This window comes from Nelumbo nucifera, chromosome 6 (genome assembly GCF_055504915.1).
Source record: "Nelumbo nucifera cultivar China Antique chromosome 6, China Antique-T2T, whole genome shotgun sequence".
In the NCBI taxonomy this organism is placed as follows: Eukaryota; Viridiplantae; Streptophyta; class Magnoliopsida; order Proteales; family Nelumbonaceae; genus Nelumbo; species Nelumbo nucifera.
In genome coordinates, this window is record NC_142654.1 from 61927180 (window position 1) to 61950481 (window position 23302).

General features: G+C 36.9%; 3 protein-coding genes across 5 annotated transcripts; 1 reads left to right on the plus strand and 2 right to left on the minus strand.

The window, feature by feature from the left end:
- Window positions 1-1397: 1397 nt before the first annotated feature.
- LOC104604303 (chromatin-remodeling complex subunit) lies at window positions 1398-8562 on the plus strand. Of its 2 annotated transcripts, none has more exons than XM_010268596.3 (5): window positions 1398-1720; window positions 2780-2984; window positions 3118-3299; window positions 6039-6106; window positions 8106-8562. In XM_010268596.3, exons 3-5 carry the CDS (start codon window positions 3125-3127, stop codon window positions 8235-8237), a joined length of 375 nt encoding a protein of 124 aa, XP_010266898.1. In that variant the 5' UTR covers window positions 1398-1720; window positions 2780-2984; window positions 3118-3124; the 3' UTR covers window positions 8238-8562. The 2 variants fall into 2 exon arrangements, with proteins under 2 accessions (XP_010266898.1, XP_019054459.1); XM_019198914.2 differs by having other exon boundaries at window positions 3123-3299.
- Window positions 8563-10368: 1806 nt separating this feature from the next.
- On the minus strand, window positions 10369-15238 carry LOC104604304 (putative prolyl 4-hydroxylase 3). Its single transcript, XM_010268598.2, has 8 exons — window positions 14885-15238; window positions 14695-14782; window positions 13612-13709; window positions 13409-13506; window positions 12084-12213; window positions 11792-11979; window positions 11449-11537; window positions 10369-10833 (listed from the first exon to the last, which is right to left on the minus strand). The coding sequence occupies exons 1-7, from the start codon at window positions 15076-15078 to the stop codon at window positions 11464-11466; spliced, it is 870 nt and encodes a 289-aa protein (XP_010266900.1). The 5' UTR covers window positions 15079-15238; the 3' UTR covers window positions 10369-10833; window positions 11449-11463.
- Window positions 15239-19587: 4349 nt separating this feature from the next.
- LOC104604305 (putative prolyl 4-hydroxylase 3) lies at window positions 19588-22635 on the minus strand. Of its 2 annotated transcripts, XM_010268599.3 has the most exons (8): window positions 22253-22634; window positions 22039-22132; window positions 21465-21562; window positions 21259-21356; window positions 20851-20980; window positions 20550-20737; window positions 20094-20163; window positions 19588-19942 (listed from the first exon to the last, which is right to left on the minus strand). In XM_010268599.3, exons 1-8 carry the CDS (start codon window positions 22498-22500, stop codon window positions 19939-19941), a joined length of 930 nt encoding a protein of 309 aa, XP_010266901.1. In that variant the 5' UTR covers window positions 22501-22634; the 3' UTR covers window positions 19588-19938. The 2 variants fall into 2 exon arrangements, with proteins under 2 accessions (XP_010266901.1, XP_088745365.1); XM_088889239.1 differs by lacking the exon at window positions 19588-19942 and having other exon boundaries at window positions 20090-20163; window positions 22253-22635.
- Between the last annotated feature and the right edge of the window lie 667 nt (window positions 22636-23302).

Genomic DNA, 23302 nt, shown 5'->3' on the forward strand with positions numbered 1-23302 from the left:
CAAATCCCACTGGATCCAACGGTCGTAAGGCCTCCACCTTCGTAACCTATCCGTGGCATGACACTTGGCACTTGCCCTTGGGGAGATGAAACGATGTCGAGTGAACCGACGGTCCCGCTCATCGTAGCCTACAAGTTCGGGCGCATCAACCTAGCAAACGCGTGGTCTGGTTCACTTGGGGACCCTTTCCCCCTACGGGAGATTCTCCCTGCACTCGACTTGTATTGGGCACGGTCCCGACATATTAACCTACAACACCCGTATGGCGCATGACCCTAAGCCATCGCTGCGAAAGTACAAGGCACTGTTTCGACCTTTCTAAGCCCCTCTTTTTTAGACTCCCTAGCCAGAGCCAAACCCCCTACAGCTTTATCCTTCTCCCGCGACTAGGAATTGGATGAAGCATAAGCGAGACAGGTGTGATGCCACTGCAGGGCACCCTTCACTAGACGAGCCCGATGGCGCCTACAAGCATCAACACTCCCATCAACTGAAGCCGAAGCCTCACCCAGACCTCCACCTTGGCCTCGAGAAGTGGGAGGCAAGTGATGTAGGCGCATTTGGCTGGGAGGACACCGGGTTGACGTGTGTCCAGCCAACAGGCACCAGCCGGGATCCACTGTGGTGTACGCAGGGCTACGCTGCAGACCTCGCGGGCCCAATTGTAGGATGCCACATGTCCTCGCCAGACGACCGTATCCTGCCCCTCGTACGGCTAACATCTGGGCCATCCGAGCCCAACTACCTCTAGGCGGCTCCAAGTATAAATATGGAGTAACCCCCACAAGGTAAGGGATCTAGAACCTAAGAGACTCTTGGTATTCCTATTACTAGGGACCTAGTGCTTACGAGTGACCTTGTTTGAGCCCTTGTATGCACCGGACTCCATTCTCCTTGTGTGCATATACTAACTTGACCATCGAAGTCTTCACCTCGGGTCCTCACCGAGGCCTCTGACATCTTCTCTTTTGTAGGGCACCCTCCCCTGCTTCTTTTGGACGTCTCATATGCACCTCTACGGAACCTCTTCTCGGCCACTAGTCCTCGGCCAGTAGCCTTTGGCCTCTTCAGCCCTCCGAGAGACAACACACCTCGACCACTAGCCTTCGGCCTCGCCGGTCCTCGGTGCCTCAAGTCTCCTCGATTCATCCCCAGATCTCGGGAGTGAATTTGCGGTGTTGCCCTCGGCCAATCCAAGGGATGTTGATGTGGCATGGTCTGACCCCATCCACCCGGACGGTCGAACCGGTGAGCCCCGACCCGAAAGCAAAAACGGCTCGGCCTCCGGATCGGTTTTTAAAACACTGGGTAGAATTAGTTAATTGTAATAAACATTAGGGGTGTATTAAGGTAGTTTACAAACAGTAAGCCGATATAAATCCATTTCCCAAAACTTGTTGGTAACTTGGTAGTTTAATTTTCGAGACTTCAGCCTTATCTCGCTCTCTCTCCTGTCGAAGCCCCTAATACTCTTGAATCGCGAACCCTATTCCCTCACCAGTCACCTCTCCCGACTCCGGCAATCCCTCCATCTTCGCTGATCGTCCCGAACGCAGAATCCGACGCCTTCGTTGCCGTCTCTTCCATTCACTGCACGGCCTGCAACTCTGCATCGGCTCTTCGCCTCTCCCTCTCTGGCTCTCCAGCCCTCCTCCTGTTCTCCATCGTCGTTGAACCCAGAATTCTAAATATAGAGACACAGGCTCTAGCTTGATTTGAGGTAACATTCGATTTACTGGTTTATTTGGTTTTCCCTTTTTCTTTTTAATTTTTTGCTGTAAAATAAGATTAATCATACCCAAGTTGCGTCATATCTGGTTTTCCAAACACAGAGACTCCACTCTTTTTTTTTCTGTAAAATAAGAGTAGTTTTCAGTTCGTTCCTTGACTGCACAGAGACTTCACTTCATGATTCTATTCACAGATATCTCTCCGAACACAGAGCCTTCTTCTTTCGCTCTCCCCTACCGGCCGCCTTGAGTGCCGCTTTAGATATGACTACTTCAAATCTATGCAGTACTCCATTGACTCTGGCCAAATCAATCTCCATTTACATGTGAACTTTGAGATGCAAAAATTGGTAATATTGACACACAATTAGATTAAAAAAAAATTGAATGGCTAATATTCAATTAGTTGAGTAAAACTATCGATACTCAATTGGGTAATGGCCAATGACTCTTATCAATACAAGCTGTGGAAATATCATTGATGTGAACTATATAAGATTAAACATATATTCAATCCAGAGGGTCCTCTCTTTGGTGAACGATTTGCAGATATCGAGCAGATTGTGTAGGGAAGCTCCCTTCTTGAACTGATTAGGAAGCCATAGTTAAAAAATTAAAAGAAGTAAGATAGGCTAGCTCATAATCATATTTTAACATAAAAGACTTTAGAATTAGAGTATGGCTGTATAGGACACCTTAGCCTTAGGCTATGTGTGGGTTGATATAAAATAAGAGAGAAACAGAAAAATTGAGGTAATGTTCTTAACCCACAATTTTCTGTTTTTAATTATTTTCTATTAAACCAAACACAGCAATAAGATTTTGTAACTGTTCCCATTGGAAACTGTATTAAAAACTGCACCAAACTGTAATAAAATGGTTTGTTTCCCATCCCAAAATGGTTTGGTTTGGTCTGATATCTTCTGAAAACCGCACTGAACCTGGCCGTGAACACCCCTCTAACATGTTTATTTGCCTAGTTTTTTGGTATTACAAGGGGTAACTTAACCAGTTACCCATTTGACTTTCCTTCTTCAATTTTGCTTAAGATTTCTGTGGCCAAACACTGAAACGGTGAAGATCAGAGAGTCTGAGTCTTTGAAATCTGACAAATGTCACAACTCTGACCTCTTAACTCCAACGAATCAACGACAAGGTCTACCAGCAGAGTGGCCAATTTTTGAGTTCGTGAAGACGTCAACGACTGCAACTAGATCTGGGCCATCTGATAGCAGCGGTCAGCAGTTGGTGTCGGTAATGATTTTGATTATTTTTTATCAGTCAAAAAACATAGATAGTAGTAAAATAGTAATCTTAAGGGCCATTTCTATTATTTACTCTTAGTACATGGAAAGGCATTTGTGACTTTGCATGAACCTGTAACTAGGTTAGCAATGGAGTCAGAGGTCATAGAAGCAAACATTTTGTTGCCTCAGCATCTCAGTTTTAAGAGGGTACAAATGTCAGAGAAGTACCCTAAAGGGCAGGCAAGGGGCAGACATTGGAAACATTTAAAGCAGATAATTCAAGCTGAAAATTACCAGACTTATCCTGCAAACGAACCAAACTGTGAGTACAGTTCTATGGCTGGATTTTTGTTAATATTTTCAGTTTGGATATGCATATTTTTCAGCACTTATTTATATGAATTGGGAATTGAGATGTTATTTAGTGATCCTACAGTAGTCTTGGGGATAACATTCTTTCCATCCAGTCTCACTTATATTTTAAAATGGTAAATCATTTCTAGCTGATCACTATCTGCCTATTTTTCTTTGCAATGGTGTAGTTCTTTTATTTATTTGTTTCCTTTTATATTCATGTTATGCTTATTCTGTGTTCCTTTACTAATTAACTTTCCTAGATAGAGTGTTGATTATAGCCATCTGACCATCAAGGTCTAGTTTTACTGTTATTTTGTATTTTATTACTAAATTTTCTAGAGGGACACATATTTTGCATCTTATATGGATGTATGATTGCCAACTTACCATATGGTCAGTCAAGCTGCTTGAGCTTCACATCTTCTGACCTTTTATTTAGATGCTAATTAGATAGACAAAAAACATTCTTATCTTTTAAGTGTTTGAGGTTCCCTGTGTTCATTATGAGACAAACACCATGACTTATCTACTTATTCTCTAGGACTAGTTTCCTAGGATATTGTGATTTGCAATGTCTTCCCAGTATCCAATTGGACAATTTTGAAAATGAAGGTGTCTATTCTATTTCCACATTTGTGCTTGGTTTCTAGTTTGGAAATGAAGCTTTTTAGTTCTACCTTTGTTCCAATTTTTCTTAACCCTAGTCCTCAAGGAGTAGTTTTCTTTTGATATTATGAGTCATTTAACCTTCTGGGCCATGAGTTTTAGAACAGAGGTAGTTGTACTTTGAATTGGAGTCTGACTTCATACTTAAGTTGGAATTTTTTTAGGAATGTGATTTCCCAAACATTTTCTTATTTGGTAATACATTGTTTTATTGCTGTTTGATTATAATTAATGAAACAGCTTGAGCTGATTAGAAGAAAGAAAGAAAACCTGCAGTAAGGAATTTGTATATGCAGGTTTTTAATAATATAAAAATTTCCTGTCCTTCCTTCTCATTTGGGTTATAATGTTATAGATTTATAGTTATGGCATTTAATTTGCATGCAATTCTGCCATACATTTCCCACATTCCTGAGATCTACATTGATTCTCCCTGCACTATGAGTTTTCATTCATCTATTTTTTTTTTTTTTTACCACAGGCAGTGTAAGAATTGTGGCAATAGTCAATGAGTCTTCGACATTCAAATTATATTCAAGATGTTGAAATGTCCTTATTAGGTTTTCACACTTTTTCACTTTTTCCTGGGAGATAAGTTAACTATATTATTATCATAGAAGTTATCTTGGGTGTGCATAAAAGGTAACTATGATTATAGAGTCTGACCATGATACTGGAAAGGTATCATACCTGAAAAACTGATAACCAATCAACCACTATCGTAGAAGTGGTAATCAATCAGCTGGTATTGATCAATTATCAAAAAAAAAAAAACAGCTGGTATTGATCAAAATTCAAACGGAGGGAGGATTGAGTTTGGGCAAAGTTCTCCCAGTATCATATCTTTCCGGCATCATATAGATATAGCCTTGGTTATATTCAAAAAAGAAAAATGCAGACTACGTGAGAGGATGTACATTAATGCACAAGTTATGGCCAGATATAAACACAACTCATATGGCTATAATGAGGTTAACAAGGCCATCTGCTACCCATTTAAACATGTGACGAGTAATGGAGTTGTGCCAAATAGGAGACTCCATTTGCATATTTAAATCTGATTGTTTGTAAATTTGAGCTGTCAACATACTCTGTGGCTTGAATTGGGACTAAAATAAATATTAGCAAACAATTAGTTTTCAGCTATCAAGGTCCACAGATTGGCAGCTTTGATAGTTCTGAAACATTCAAACATGTCATTCAGAAAATTTTGGTATACAATGTATGCTTTCTAGCAGGTGGCAATTTTGGATCTAAACTATTTTCCTAGTTAGCAATTACTCTGCTTTAAATTGCAAACCATCTCATAAGTTATCTCTAACCATAAAGAGATTTGTTTTCATGGAATTAGAGAGTACTGACTGTTATATTACAAACTTTACATAAAGTTGTGAAGCATAAAATATGCCTATATTGGGTTCTGATCCTTGTTTGGCCAATATATCCCCATGTTGCTTATCTGGTAACAGAATTGAGAATACCAAGAACCAAATAGAGAATTCAATGACCCCGACTGAAGGTAAGGGCATATTAAGTGAGGTTGGATGATTTAACCATAATCAGTTTGATGACTCCAGCTAAATTTCAAATTTAATGGATGTTCATCACAAAAGGAGTCTAAACTCCAAAATTCCATTCCCTGTAGCAATGAGGATCATTTGGAGAACTATCAAAACTATGATACCAACAAGAGCTTAAATGGTTTATAATTTTATATTATAGATCGGGATGCTAAGCAAGAACACTAATTATGTATATGGTAAAACTAACATGTTCATACTCATTGTTTCCAAATTATATTCTGGTGTAATTACAAGTTTTCTTGTCTGAAAGATGTGAAGTTATTCTTTATCTATAAAAGCAATATTGTATCTAGTGCACCATCGTTGCATTTTCTGTCACAAGATGATTATTTTTATGGGTAGAACTCTAGATTTCATAGAGTTCCTTCTTCATTTAAGCATATGGGTAATGATGTTTAGGTATCAACATCAATGAACTGCAGTTAATTACTTTGATTGTTCTTATTTTTTCTCAGATGTTAACATTGAGTCACCACCCTCTATGTATCCATCCAAGAAATTCTGTGATATAACTGGATTTGAGGTATGACTTTTCCACCCTTTTCTTTCATAATGTGAGAAAAAAGACTTCTCATTACTGATTTCCATACGATGAAAAGTAGGATTAAAGTGATCATTAAAGTCTTTATTGTTTTATGAGAAAACAGCTCTATGTGTCAAATGTGAAACTTGGATTGCTTCCTTCAAGCCATATAACAAATTTAAATTTGAGTCACACCTATGTATTGTCTGGTTTCAGGCCCATGTGATAATAGAACACATAAACTACGTTCAAGCAATGTACTTGTACCTTCTTGGACTTAAAAGTTGGTACAATGGCACTTATTTGTGGATGATAGAACACATTATCTAATTCCCCCCTTTGAGGGCTTCTAATTATCTATTTGCAAGTCAACCAAAAATAAGTATTCATTTATAAGGAATTAAAATACTGGTTTGTTTAGTTTTTTTTTTTAATTTATTTTGAAGGCTTAGTTTGGTACAATTAATGGCAACTTAATCTTTTTTTTTTCTTTTGGATGATAAAGAAAACATTTGAAGGATGAAAGGAAGCATAAGATAACTTTCAATATGCAATGATTGCTTGTGAATTTTCTCACCCAACTAATCAGCAACTTGATTTCATACGATTTTCTTACCTTCATTGTTCTTGAAGAGTCCTCGTGAATTTTAGATTCAATGGATCGTAAACTGGAATTTAATTTGAAATTAAACATTTTGAAATTTTAAGTGAGGTTGTTTTCTCTGTTTTGATAACCAGACCGAAGGTGGTTGAACTGAAAAAATCTGGAAACCAGAAGGGTCTCTCATTAGGTAATTTTGGGGTGGTATTGCAGTTCCAAAACTGTCAGATGGGGCACTAAAAACTTGGCGAGCCCATTTTACTTTTCTACTTCTCTTTTCTTTTTTATTGAATGGTAAAAAGAAAAGAAAACACTAATTACAACCAGAACAGGTGTTTAAGGTAACACCCATAAGAACAACACAAAACGCAACCACCAGCCAAAATAAACAGCTTACAAAAGAAATCATTCTTGCACAGCACCAAAACAGCAATTTTTAAAGGCTCCTCCAAATGTGTCTCATCTCAGTCCTCCGCCTCCCCAAACTCTTCCTACCCTCCTTCCTCCATTCCAAGTCCCCCCCCCCCCAATTATTCAGATGCTTTTCTCAGACTTTTCTCCTTTTCCTCTCAAATTCCTATTTCTGTCCAGTCCAGTTTGCAAAACATTTTTGTTGTTGTTGTTGTCTTTCTTTCAATTTGATGTTAAGTCTTGAATCTCGAAGGGAAAAATTATTGTTGCAACTCTTTTACCAAACAAGTCAGATTCAAAAAGAAATTAACTCAGTGGAAAGAATGTACTTTATTTTGTTTATTTCTCCATTGACTATTTAGGTTCTCTTTGTCAGTGTTTCACAAGCGTTCTGTTTCACCAATTTGCCAGATCAGAACAAAAATACAAATGCCATTTAATCAAGCATTTGGCAAACCACATTGCTGCAATGATTATGTCTTGGGTTTCTTGACTCTTGAGAGGGGTGTTTCTTGAATCATCATGGTGATCCTGTATCACCAATGTGATGTGGCACAGCAAATTTGAAATAGTTGACAGCTTTTCTAAAATGCCACACCCTTGTTATATAATGATGTTTTAAAAATAAAGCCATGACATTTTAAACTTCTAATCAGCTTGCATCTCCACCAAATTTGTTGTGTTTTTCAAAAAAAAAAAAAAAGATGCATAACAGAACGCTTGTGAAACATAATGGTCCCAACCCCATCCCCTGAACCCCCCAACCCTGCTGGCGGGAAATTGATTGGTTTTTCATTTGTTCATCAAATGATTTTTATTCTAAACCACTATAAGCAAAGTCTTGACCAAAAGTTTCACTTTTTCTTACTGATTAACCTGCCAATACAGAACAATTTAGCAAGGCTTTACACATCTCTCTTCCACTCTCACCATTCATTTAAATGATTTTTTTTGTTCTTTATTAACATCCTTTTTTAATAAATGCAGGCACCATATGTTGACCCAAGGACAAACCTCCGTTATGCAAATTCTGAGGTTTTTAAGCGTATTAGGGCGCTTCCCAATGAGTACGTGCAGAGATATCTGGCTCTTAGAAATGCTGCTATCGTCTTAAAATAGTTATAGTTTGGATTTTTGTATATTTTTTTGGCTGTCATCGATTAAGTTGAATCCAATGTAAAGTTATTTCTGCAGATCATGTATGAATACTTGTTAAATGAAAACTTCCACCAAAATATGGAACGAATGTTATTTGTTAACCATAGAGAAAGGGTTGAGTGACTGATTAAAAAATAAATAGAGAAAGGGTTGAGCGGACTCGTAATGTCTAAGTTTGTGATTGTGATAGTAACTGGAAAGTTTTCCAATAACGCTCGATGATTTATTGTTTCACACTTATACCGAAGTTTATTTATTTTTATACGATTTAAAAGTAATTTATTGATATGTATCTGTCTATGTGGTGGAGCACTTCATAATTGAACTGTAAATCTGTAATGTCCACATGCTCAGCATGCATTGATCTACGTAGGATGACGTGGACACTTCATTGGTTAGCAAATTTGGGTTTTGATTTTTGAAGGTAGAGTGTCTTTGAGGTCAAACCATTTTTAAGTCTTATTAGTTTGTTTGATTTTCGAGGGAGTGTTATTCTTAGGGCCTGTTCGTTTTCTCTTAATTCTTATCTCTTAAAGAGGGATATTTTAACTTTAAGAGAAAAATAGTTATTCGTTTTCTCTTATCTCTTATCTCTTGAAGTGTAATTATGTAATTTTTTGTTTTTCAATGATATTCTCAAAAAGTGTAATTATGTAATGTTCGTTTTCTCTTAATTCTTATCTCTTAAAGAGGAATATTTTAACTTTAAGAGAAAAATAGTTGTTTGTTTTCTCTTATCTCTTAAAGTGTAATTATGTAATTTTTTGTTTTTCAATGATATTCTCAAAAAGAAAAACTTTCGTATATGGGGTCAAAATGGATATTTGATGTAATTATTGCACTTTCAGATGTTAGACTTCAGAACAAACAAACAGACCCAGTGTTGTATAGTCCGTTTTATTTTCCTTTAATATATAAAAAAAAATACTCGATGGGCTTCTGTTTGGTAATAAGAGTGCAAGCTCTTGATGCATCATTGCATGTTTTTAAATATCTTTAGGACATGTCATTTTATTTATCTTTAAAGCCCCATCCATTTGGCAGTAATTTTTATTCATTGGGGTGGATAACAAGTGTTATTTAGGGAAAATGCTATCCAAGTACATTTACCCTGAATGAGTAAATTTCTTATATGATTCCTACAATTCCCCCGCTGTTCACTCTTAATCCCCATTCACTTTTTGGTAAGTTACTTACCCGGGTAAATGTTATTTACCTGGGTAAGTTTTTCCTAGAAAACATTTATCCAGGTAAGTGCATTTACCCATGTTCTTTTATTTTTCATGTAAATAAGAAAATGACCATTTTAATCATAAAAATCCATAACTAAAATGATATTTTTGTCCCGTTCAAGTATTGGCAACTTTTTCCCTAGGTGGAAAAGTTATTTACCCACCTAGGAAATGGGTATCACTTACCTAGAAAAATAAACTTTATCTGGTCCGGATAAATGATACCCAGAAAAATAAACTTTATCTGGTCTCCGCATAAATCTGAAAAAAAAAAGGAGATTCTTGGTCAATGGAAACTTACCAACTTTCTCCCTCTCAAAATCTTAAAAAAGAATGCCCCCTTAATGCCAAAAAAATACTAATTGTGATGATGAAAAATCCCAATATCAAATCATATAGGAATGATGTGTGGCACTGGCACATCCCTATATTAACGGGTCCATTTTTGCCCTTTCAAATCATCAATTGAAAATTCTCACTTTGAAAAATCCCAAGATGGCTCCATTTTTGCCCTTTTTAAAATTCTCACTTTTTTTTTCTTCTTCATGCGCTATATAACGGGTCGAAGTAGTACATCCTCCATCCCCTTAACCCTCAGGCCCCAACCCTGGTGGCAGCGGGATTTCACCCCAGGTCCCTGTCCCTGCTACAACGTGTCCTACTAACTTAACCACCATCGGTTGATACCATTGTCACATTGAGGTCCGAGCAATGCTTTGGGTCTCTCGAGAAAGAAAAGATGATCCGAGTGCACTCACCCCAACTTTCGTATGACCGCTGGATGGAAGAAACATCAGAGAGAGAGAGAGAGAGAGGCATATTTTGTAATTTGTAATTTTGTGTAGACCAATGAGGCATGATTTAAATGCAAGCTACTATGTATTGGTCAATACAGTTGAAAAAGGAAATACAGTAGGCTAGTGTAGTAGCATGAAGAGGGAGTGCCACCGGCCACAGAGTAAATGAAACATATCTAACCTGTTGCATTTACATCTAGAAGTATTTTTAGTTTTACAATTCCATGTCCAAGTATCGGCAGCTACTTCCATTATACTAAGAATTGTAAAAAAAAAAATAATTAACCCTCCCGCTAAAACTTAGATTTTATTGTCACGTGTCATGTCCTGGAAAGGGAGATTCCTTCCAACCTGAATAGAGTCAGCAGAGAGATCTATCAAAATTTTACAAGGCATCTGGGTCGTACAAAATACAAGCTTACATGCTAGGTTTCAATCCCCACAAAAACTTGGAGCTCTCGCTGGAATTCTAAAGCGTGTTGTACACACTACAACAATTGCCCACCTCAGCAAACTCAACTTGGTAACCTGCCAAAATAAAAATAAAATAAATAAATACGCCAAATCAATGTAATTAAGTTCAAAAACGTTTTGGCAGGAAATATTTTCCCCACATGTTTCACAGACAAAAATATTCCCTACAATGGGCATTTTTAAACGAGTTTTGTTGCATTGTAATTCAAATTGCCCCAAGTGATCTTTTCAAATTAAAAAAATCACACTGCACTTGTAGGGAACCTCATATTTGGAGAAAAGCATAAAGTTCTGCTGTCATTTGTATGGAATCTTAACCCTGCCTATCCCTCGTATCAACTCCTTGTATAATGCTGAAGAGGAAGACTATTACCAAGGCTAATTGATTAGCAATTCATGAAGTATCATGACCCTCTCATTCTGAAGCATCAGAAACAGAAACCATACATGAAAGAAGTGATATGTTACAAGTGGAAAGGGCTAAAAGAGCTAGGGGTAGACCAAAAAGGACATGGGTAGTAGTAGTAGTAAGAAATGAATCATTTAAGCACTAATAATTTAACAGTGGATATGACTTCAAATAGAACAGATTGGCGAAATAGGATTCATGTAGCTGACCCATATGATTGGGATAAGACATGGTTGATGATGATGTAGACATAAGTGTACCTTGAGAACAATAGCTTAGACCTTATACTCATTTATATGCATCCACTTTGTAGAGGACCACTTATTTCCTTTGATCACAGGGCAACCACCTGAGAGTCATTCCAGAATTAGAAATGAAGTAAAAAAGGATTTAGTTAAAGTTGCAAGATTGAAACAAATAGCTGGTGCTGAACACAAGAGGTAACTTTCTAATGAGAAATTATTAGCACCAACTCCAAATGGAACCAGCTGCAATATTCTAACAGCTAAGTCAAGGTTGTCTCGTATCAGCTGAATTGCAACTGAGATGGTGAGACTTGAACTAAATAGATTGCAAAGACTGGATGATAAAATAGCAACTGACCATGCAAGCTTGAAGGATCCAGAGTGGCATCAGGCCTCATGCTCCAGAATAGCAATGCATCACCCATCTTTGGTTTAACAGACAAACCCTTTTTTCCACATTCAGATAACTCATTATACCATGGCACAGAGCTGAAATTGGTATTGGTGGAGGGAAATATTGTCTCCCCTCCTTCTTCAACATCAGAGCTGCATAAAAAGAAAGGAAAAAGGAAGACAGAAAAGATTAGTTTCTAGGAAATGCATCCTGAAGTAAAATTTAGTTGCATATGTAATGGTGGTGTGACTCTTACAGATACATAAGAAGAGTTGCCATCCTTTGACCCCCATTCTTAGTGTTAAATTCATCAAGGAAGTAGTCATAATGAGGCTCATACTTCTGTCCAACCTCATAGTGGAGAATTTGAAGTCCTTCCCCATGCTCTGTTAATTTACAATGCATTAAAACGTTACATTAGGAATTGTGACCAAGTAAAGGAAAACTGCAAAAGGCACATACTGCAAAAAAAAAAAAATGGATATGATATGTAGCCCATAGAAAGAGGCATGAGCAACAAAGTAAACCTAGCATGATCTATCAACTCAATAACATGTTGAAGCAGATAAGTTAACATAAAAGATATCATTTTTTTTTCTGGAATTATAATCAAATCAATATTTAAAATAGAGGAGCTAAAACTTTATACTTTTCAATGCTTGATGATGGTGGGGATTGTTCAAGAAAACAGATAATGAAGCCAAGCAAAAGAAGAACTCAGGGATTTCCATCAACAACCAGTGGAGACATTGGTAACAATCATATTTACACAATAAGCAAAAGAAGAACTCTTTTCCATGACAGCAAGTTCTCCCGAAGCATCATGAAGGACAAGAAGCAGGATAAGCATGTAGGCTAGTCTTGTAAGTAAATCATAATGCAACTAAGGATATCACAAACTCTAGTGGTATTTCAATTTGATCCTTCTTTATGGCCAATTTAGTCCATAGCATACAGAAGAGGAATTTAAGGACACAAAAAGGTGCTTTTCATATGACACTGCTGAATAATGATGCATGTAGGAAACAAGCAAATATTTCCAATTTTCAAGTATTGTAGTGACAGTACCCATTCATGTAACACCCTAACCCTTGTGAAACATAAACAAGATCTATCACTACTAACGACTCAAAGCAATGCTTCTCACTGACAACACTCTCTCCACTAAGTACAAAATAATCAATATCTTCTTTATGAGCATACAGTTCAGTTTGGTCAAGCTTCCCTCCTCCAAGCATGCCTTGAAGCAGAATTCAAACTCCAGCATAAATCTCAATAAATGGAGTCTTAAATGACAAGTAGAATGTATATAGGAGCCTCTTAAAAAGTTATGATTACTTCACTCAAAATTATATTATCTAACATTGTTCCCCAAAGAGCCAACCCCGTATAGTTGGGACAAGGCTTAAATGATGATGATGATTGTTCCCCAAAGGCAATATAAAGTGCCTATAGTTCATAAAATCCGAAAGCACAAAATGATGACATATCCTAGGACACAAAATACAAGAAAGGAAAAGGAAATTCCAGAAATAACGAAAACATGAAGGCTTGGCAGAAGGATTATCCAAACAAACATACCAACAGGTATGAAAGTGAAATCTGCGATCCTTTTCTCTATGTTCCTTATGATTTTGTCTTGTCCTCTCTTGAGAAATGTTCCAGAGCTTGTGCGTACCCTGAGGACCAAAGATGTGTTAAGTGCCTTCATGAAAAACTAGTGGAAGGAGAAAATTCCTATCCCATACTTGAATTAATAAGTGTAACAGATAACAAATGCAAACCTGCTATCTTTACTCTTTCCTGTTGTGCTATCAACAACTGTTGACTTCTCCATATGAGGCTTTGCAAGCTCAATTAAGTACTCACATTCTTCCTTGGACTGTTCGAAAGAGTAGCCAGATTTAGTTTTCTATGATTTGGAAAGAAAGAATATATACCTCCTATACAAAAGGAGGAAATTGAACATAACAGAGAAAAAAGTAAAATACAGTAAAATTGAGATAAAGCAGCAAAAACAGATACCCAGCAAGGATTAAAGGCTTTCACAAATTCTACTCAACCAAACAACAAAACCTTATACTGTCTCACAGTTTAACCCTATCTAGGGCATGCCATACCCATGCATCAATGATTAAAGGATTTGACAAATTGTTCTTTTTTCTTTTGGTAGAATCATATACATAAAAGGATAAGATTGTGCCAAAACTTGTACAACAATCCTGGAAAAGTGAATTATTATATCTTATAGGGATATCATGTCTACCAGAAAGTCCATTTGACTTGCGAGTTGCCACATAGATAAGTGATCATAGATCCCACACTAAATAAACACCTCTGCCAAATATGGCAGCCCAAAGCCAGATTGTTAATCAGTATGCAGGATTTTCCTGGTGCATACCATGTCTTAACAACTGTCTTGGGTTTATGTTGTCCGCAGAATTGGTATGTCCTACTAGCCTTGTGCGGTTTACTATTGGAATGTTTCCATTTACAGAAAACGCATGATCCAGGAGAATCAGTTATTCTCGTGGGTCCCCTTCATTTTTCACCCAAAATTGGGCTTACCATTTACAAAACTCTTGAATAGCGATATTTCTTCTGCGCCAGAGTAATGCATCATGAGAATCTTTCACGATGAAATAAATTTTGCTTAAATTAAGAGAACGAAATCGCAGATATAAGTTCCAGATCAATGAAAAAATAAAAAACAATTGACTTTGTTGAACTGGTAGGTTATCAGAATTAAGAAAGATAAATAACAAGAATGCGAAACCAACATCTAAAACCGACAATTTGAGCAATATATGTAATCCCTTTCATGGAACCAATAGAGAAATTAACAGAACCCCAAAAAAAAATCTCACCAGGAAAGTATGGTAAATAAACGCTCTGGGCTCCCAGGAAAGAACTTCAGTCCACTGCTCACCTCTCTCTCCGAATCCACCATCATTTCTACAATATAAACAACAAATGGAAAACGCGGGCGAACAAGATCATCATCGAATTCACTGTGGATAAGGCATAATTATGACCAGATTGGGGACGTAGACATACCTATGCACAGTCCTGTGGACGAACGAGCTGAGATCGTTTGCTTTCGAGGTATCATTGCTGCTGACAGGAAGAGAGAAGATACCGAGAGCGAGGAGCATGAGGAGAACGAAAGTGAGCATGAGAAGCATGGCAAGCGCAAGCGTGTAAGTGGACGATCTCTTGTTAGGGGTCCGGAAAGGCCTCGGTTTCGCCATTGTCAGAGAACGAGCGAAACCTCAGCTATCTAATCCAAAACCCTAACAGTCGAAGACAAACCAGATCTGATTCTCTCTACTTCCCTTTTTTTCTCTCTGTTTTGAGTTTTGACAATTCCGATTCTCTCTCTTTAAATCGTATTTGTATCAGAAGAAAGAAGACGGAGGTATGGTACCGAAATTGCCTATTAATTTGGCACCTGAAATAACAAATATGTCCTTAGTTCCTTACGTGTTACGCATTGCTAACAGGAAGTCAGGAAGGGCCTGTTTGGCGGTTGCAAATGGGTAAACATGTCATTAAAGGAAATAGTTTTAGCCAGTTAACGATCTAGACCTCTCACCTCTGACCCGCCTCTCAAGGCCTCACGGGACCCGTCCAGGCCCAGACAAAGAGTTGGTGAAGAAGCCGTGTTCTTGTATTCAGCAAATAGTCGTCGTCTTCATCATCTGGAAGGCACAAATGTTCTTGTATAGGGATTTGGATCTGCTGCCCACGTTCATCCAGGCGCATGTTAGGAATATCTTTACACTCTTATAGGTTAATATCGCCAATATTCCATTTGTGCGGCTGGATACGTGATCAGCAGATTTGGACTCGTTGTACAGTACAATTAAGTTTAAGAGTACTTATTTTAATACATTTGATGAAAAATCACTTATTTTAAATAGGTGTTTTCAAAATGATGTAGTGAGTCAACATAGACCATAATCCATAAAAAAGCACCTATTGAATAAACACTTAAAATATAAGTTCAAAATTTAGGTTTCTCAAATAATTGCTTATTTTGGGAATAAACACTTATTTTGAACTTATTTATCAAATGTAAGTAAATGCTTATTGGTATGTTTTCAACTCAAAACTACTTATTTGAATAATTACTTATTTTTAAGCATTCTCAACGTTTTACGTGTATCAAGTAAGTGGGCCCCAATCCAGCGTTCTTCCTACGTCAAAACTTGTTGGTGGGCTAAATCTAATAAAAAGTCGCGGACAAGTTGTTTGACAATTAGGAATGGCAAATTAGCAATTTCTACCGTACACGGGAAAGCTTTTTTTTGCTTGAACAGCGGGTTTTGGGGCTGGGATGGGATTTTGGGATAGCATAGAAGGGCAACTTTTGGGCCCTAATATCAGTAAAAATAATATTTTTAAAAAAGTTTTAAAAATAGGGTAACTTTTAAAAAATAATATCAATAAAGGGCAAAATCACTGTTCATCTTCTTCCTCTTACAGTTTATTCACCAGCGCCGTCGTCGACAGAGGCGGCGGCAGAGGCGGCGGCGACGGTGGCGCTGGTGGTTATTTCTCTACCCAACGCCACCAACTCCGTCCACTTCCTCCTCCGCCTCCGACAACATTGTCGGAAGCAGAGGTGGAGGTGGACAGAGACAGGTAGAGGCGTTGCCGGAGGCGGTGCTGGTGAATAGAATACAAGAGGAAGAAGATGAACAGTGATTCTGCCCTTTATTGATATTATTTTTCAAAAGTTACCATATTTTTGAAATTTTTTAAAAATATTACTTTTACTAATATTATGGCCCAAAAATTGCCCTTATGTGCTATTATCCCATTCTACAACCCATATGAGTATGGATAGGGCAGGGTATTAGGCTAAGGCCATGCTTGGGAGTGCTTAAAAATAAGTGCTTATTTGGGCCATTAAGCACTTATTGGTAATTGAAAAATAAGCAAGGTTCAAAAAATCGATACAATACACCCCGTATCGGGTGTATCATATCGTATCTTTTGGGTCCTAAAACAGGTTTGGGACCCCACTCTTTTTTAACTCCCCAAAAACCAAATTTTGAAAAAAAAAAGTTATTTCCATGTGTATCTAAGTACCGATATGCCTCTGCCGATACGCAAAGGCATATTGATACTTTGAACCATGAAAATAAGTACTTATTTTAAAAATAAGGGCTTATTTTTTAAGTACAAATTTCCAGCTATTTTTTAGTGCTTATACAGTAAGCACTTATTCAATTTTTTTCTTCCAAAATTATCCTAGTTGAATTTTATAATACCACTTATAAAATTACTCTAGTTGAACTTTATAAAAGCACTTTTACGAAAATCACTTTATAAAAGTACTTTTACAAACATATTTTTATAAAAGTGCATTCATAAAAGTTCTTTCGTAAGGGTACTTTCTTAAAAGTGGTTTCATTAAAATACTTTTATAAAAGTTCTTTTGTAAAAGTACTTTCATAAAAGTAAAAGTGCTGTCAAAGGGTATATTTTAAAATTTTGAAAGAAAATGAATGACAAAATAGTTGCAAATGCTTATTAGAGAAGAAAACTACCAAACACCCAATATAAAATAAGTGCTTATTTTTTTAAAATAAACACTTGAAAAAGTTGGATGTCAAATGCAAATAAGTGCTTATTCAAATAAAAACTTGTTTTCAATCACTTATTTTTAACTTAAGCATTCTCAAATTTACATATTATTGAAAAGCATATGAATTTTATGTATTAGATATTGAATCTAATAATATTTTGAATTTATGTGAAGGATAAATGAGTACATGTCTTAATCAAATAATTGATTTTGTAGTTTATTTGTATTATCTTACTCATTTATTACTTATATATATATATATATATATATATATATATAACAAGAAATAATAAAAAATTATATGTAAGTTTTAAATCTAACCCGTCCCAACCATAGGGTCCAGGGAGGGTTTTGCATTTTTATATGCAAAAAGGTTTGGATTCTAAAAATTCAACCCGTTACCAATTTGGGGGCGAATAAGGGTAGGGAGGTTTAGGGAAGCGAATAAAGTTTAGAATTTACCAAACCATCTTCCAAAAACCTGCCCCGTTGCCGACAATTTCAAGCAATAATAAAGGTTGAAGTGGCTGAACTGAATAATATTAGATTTTAAGCTTGTTGATGCCAGCTGGTTAAAACACTACCAGAAGTCATACGAGGAAGAGGCAGAGGATTCCCACCAATCTGGACAGCTGTCTAACACTTATAGGTCACATGGGCATTGACTTGCTACACATGTTCACAGTAGGTAATGGACTATAAAATGACTGAAATAGACACAATACTGTTATGAGCATTGTGGATCAATTCAGGGATTGGATTAGACCAATGAATGTTATCAGAGTTTGGATTAGACAATTCAGGGACTAGGGAATAGGGCTGGAAATAGATTGGATCAATTCGAACTTGCTTACATTTAAAGTTTTTAAAATTGAACCGGACAACGAATCGGTTAGGGGTCCAATTTTTGGGTCGAATGGTCTGACATTTCAAACCGAATAAATTGCCTGTTCTGATAAAAAAATTAAAAAACGATCAAAATTATTGAATGATTTGACTGTTCGGGTCAGTGATTTATTAACCAAATTAATAATTTTTGATAAATAACGGTTCTGGAATAAAATGGAACTGATTTCAACCAGTCCGACCGTCCGATCAGATCTGGTTTTAAAAACCATGCTTACATTTGAATTTGATATCAACTATCAACTGATGAAAAATGATTTTATGACCCCCATAGTTTAACAATGCATATGCCCATTGAGCAGAGTGAAATGGGTGAAGATTGTACGGTACCAATGGGATAGTTGGTAAGTCTCTTGCTGTCAAAAAGATGCCCATATTTTATAAACGAGTGATCAGATTAGATTTAATGGATTCATTTTAATGTATTTTATTTTTAAAATAAAAAGAAAAATAATTAAGAGGAATGGAAAGTGATTACAGTTTCACAGAGAACAGGTCAAACCTTATATGGGCAGAAGCCATAATGAGGGAGAAAGTGATTGCAGTTGGAAATTGGAATAGTTCCAGGAGTCAAATTATTTGTGAAGATAAGCTCCATCAACACATTCAGGATTGTGGTGGGGGACTCTAATTCTAAGTAAATGTCTACAGTTCACGCCAGTAGTCAGTACAAATATTGGAAAACCCAATTAGGCCCAGGCCCAAATAGGCCAGAACAGTAGACACTTTTATTGATCAAAGTGCCTTTGCTATTATTGATAAGGTCATTTACAGCAAAGATTATTTAATAGTGTCCAATTGATAAAAACATTTAAGAATGGCAATGAGGTGGATTTGGGGTTGGGTTCCCTATTTAGAACATTCAAATTTTCTCTGTTATGAGGAAATTATCTAAAAATAACTTAATTTTTGGACATTTTATAAATAGGATTATTAGAATTTAAGAGTATTTTAGAAATTGAATTAGAGTATTTTAAAAATGGAATTATGAGATCTTAGGATTTAAGTGGAAAAAATTTAAAGATATTTTAAAAACCAATTTTAAATTTAAAAATATTTTATTAATTTACTATCGATAAAATTTATTCGAAGATTTATATACAAACCCCATTCCGATTTAGAACAAAAATATTTTCCTTGTTCCCACTCATCCCCATTTTAGATCAGAAAAAACCTGACCAATTCGCAGGGCAGTGTGGGACCCGGTTTAAAAAGAAAAATTGCCACCTTTACTATTTTATATTCACAGTCGAGTGAATGAAACTAAATGAAATAATCAATTTCATTCATATACATCTCGATATTCTTTTGGTGTTACACTTAGATGTCCAACCGTCCATCTACATTCTACAGATTATGAACTACCCATCTTCGTGATATGCTGAAAATTCATAATCTAATGAAGATTAACTTCTTCCGGAAAACAAGCCAGTGTTTGTTATTCTTCTTCTAGCGGAAGGAATCATGCCTTCGTTAGTGGAGATGCCGTAGGAGACTGGAAAAAAAATCACAGTGGTGAAGAAATGTGGGTTATAAACTTATAATAAAAGGTTGATAGAATTCTGGGCCCAAGAAGAGTGGAGTCGTGGCTGAGAAAACTCAATCTGGATTATCTGCCAAAAGAAAATATAAACACGAAGTTAACACAGATTAATCCATCTGGCCCAATTAGAAGTTAATTTAGGAATTACAGATATGAGCAAATTGAAGATGGGATAGATAGCTCGAATAGTTACTCGGTGTAACTCTAGTATAGTAGCTTACATCTTATATTCATTGACATGCATCCACTTTGCACATGACCACTTGGTTCCCTTGATAACAGGGCAAGCACCTGCAGGTGATCCCAAAACAAGAACCGAGGCTGAGCTCAACAGTAGTTAATGAAAATGAAAATGAAATTAAGGGTTTGGTTGGTTTGTAGTCAGAATGGTCTATTTCCGTAATCTGTTTGATTCAGAGAAAAAAATTCAGAATCACAATTTGAATAAGCTGGAATGGGTTCTCATTCTTTCAAACAGGAGAACGCCATTCCAGCAGAAATGACAATGGAATTTTGATTCTACCCAATCAAACAGTTGAAATCGAAATGGGTCATTCCGATTCCAATTCTAGACCCTATTCCCATGAATCAAACGGGCCCTAGTTTTCTAATCAGTGACGATTAAATCAACTGACTACCAGTCTTTGTGCACTGGTAGAGAAAGAATGATAACTTACCATGCAAACTTGATGGATCCAGAGTGGCATCAGGCCTCATGCTCCAGAAAAGAATGGCATCACCCATCTTGGGCTTAACAGAGAGGCCCCTCTTTCCACATTCAGACAACTCATTCCACCAGGGCACAGAACTAATATTTCCCTTGGCATTGGGAAATACTGTCTCTCCTCCTTCTTCAACGTCAGAGCTGCATCAGCAGTGATTAGGGTTTTAGAAATAAAGGAAATTTGTCTCCATAAGATTACACATCTTCATGTGGGATTGCTGCAATATAGGGGAAAAGAGTAAGAAGGCTCTTACAGGTACATTAATACGGTAGCCATCCGATTTCCCCCATTCTTAGTGTTGAATTCATCAACGAAGTAGTCATAGTGAGGCTCATACATCTGCCCAAGTTCATAGCGGAGAATTTGAAGTCCTTCTCCATTCTCTGACAATTGCAACGTTTGTTTTTATCAATAAACAAGTCAAAATTAAACCACACACGTTCTAAGGTTCATTTGATTCAGACAGAAATGAAATGGAAATTGAAATCAGTTGGAATGAGGAAGAGAGAGTGGCCATTCCCATTCCGATTCCGATTTCAGACCCGGATTCCTGCGAACCATGATCGAACCATTCATGTTGTCATGTGATCAGACCGGTTCAACCAGAATTAAACAAGAATTAGATGAAGTTATTCTGCAAACCAAACCAGCCAGCACATACCTACAGGTATGAAGGTGAAATCTGCAATCCTCTTCTCTATGGTCCTGATGATTCTATCTTGTCCTCTCTTGAGAAACATCCCAAAGCTCGTGCGTACCCTGTGAACGAACACCAGTCCCAATTGTCAAGTTTTGAATTCAATAAAACACGTGTGCATGGATAAACACGAGAGAGAGAGAGTGTAGGATTCATTGATTCAAACAGACCCGCTATCAATACTCTTGCCGGTTTTGCTGTTAACAACTGATGACTTGGCCAAATGAGGCGTCGCAAGACTGATCAAGAATTCGCATTCCTCTTTAGACTGTTCAAAACAGCGGCTGGGATTTCGTTAGTTTTCTTGATTTTGGACCAAATAAACTAAAACCGTCAGATCGGGATTTTAGACCAATAGGATTGACTCTAGGTCCAACATTTTCATGGCTTTATTAGCCAAGAATCTAAAATTCAACGAACTCATAGCCAATAGATTTTAGTTGAAGCAGCCAACAGTTTTTAGTCTTCGTCACAGCTGTTTATTTTATACGTATATATACGTACGGCATACGTATTCAAAATTTCAGGGGAAATATAAGGTCCCGTTTGGTTCATAAGAATAGGGTCTGAAATGGAATTGGAATCGGAATGGGTTATTCCAATTCCAACTGTTTGTTGGACGGAATAGGAACCCCATTCCCATTCAAATTCAAGTTCCCATTCCTGTCTGAACCAAACAAAATTCTGATTCCAAAAATTCCGATTCGGACTGCAAATCAAACGGACCCTAAAGAAGAAGATTACCAGGAAATTATGATAAAGGGTTGCTCTGGGCTCCCACGAGATTACTTCCGTCCACTGCTCCCTTCTCTCTCCCAGTCCCACGGCGGCATCATTTCTGCCACGAAACCAACACAGAAGAGAAACACTGATCAGAAACAGAAACGAACAGCATCACTGCCGATCAATTTTCAAACCGATATGATCATGCATTGAAAAACGCCTACAAGGTGCATACCTCTCCACGGTCTCGTGGATGAACGAACGCATATCTCTTGATTTCGGGGGATCATCTGTGTCGACCGGAGGTGAAAAGAATCCGAGAACGAAGAGCATGACAAGAACGAAGGAAAACATTATGAGCACAGCTGAAACAAGAGTGAAAGATGACGATCTCCTGTTCGGTATCCGAGAACTCCTCGGCTTCTTCGCCATCGTTGCAGCATGATCGAAGGACCAAAACCTCAGAAAACTATCCAGAAACATGATTTCTCCAAGACGATTGAGGAATGAGGAGGATACAGAGATGTTTCTAACCTTCTATTTGCTTATTCTTTCTGCGTACCAGCGGAAGTGCGGGATTCAAATATTTCGCTTGCTTATCGGACGAAAGAAACTCGAAGATTTCGCTTTCTTATAAGGTTCTTTTCGGATTTTAAATGAGATACAGATTTTTTAAATGAAATGACTAAAGTAAGCCCTATAAAATTCAAAAGGACTTGTTGCAGGAGTCAACGGTATGGGGGTATATTTGCCATTTTAGTTGATTTTTGCTGGGGTTATCTTCTCGTCCGGAGTTGGGATCTTCTGGTTCAGCGGCTGCAGCCCCCTGGTTTGTTTGGCGGTGTTCGTAAGTTTTGAAAATCGGTAGGCGGTAGCAGCTTTACCAACTTTGAAAATAAAATAAAGAACAAGGACTAAACTTTAAAATCCAATGTGCCCCGTCCACGAAGTCCACATTTCCCAAACCAGGGGTAGAAACATGAACGCGGTTTTTTGGGGTAAATATCCAGTATTTTGGGAGTAATTTTACTTTAGAACTATAGGGGACCAGTGTTATGATAGAGAAGTAAAACAATAGAAATTGGTAATTATATTAATAATTTTAGTAATTTTTATTTTAATAATTTGTTATAAAAATAATTTAATAATTTGGAATAATTATATTAATAATTTTTAACAAAAAATAAATTATTGCTAATTACTCAATAATAATTATTTTTTCGTATTATCTATTAGTGTTATATTTTACTTTATTAATCATTAAATCTTAGAAATAAATTAATCT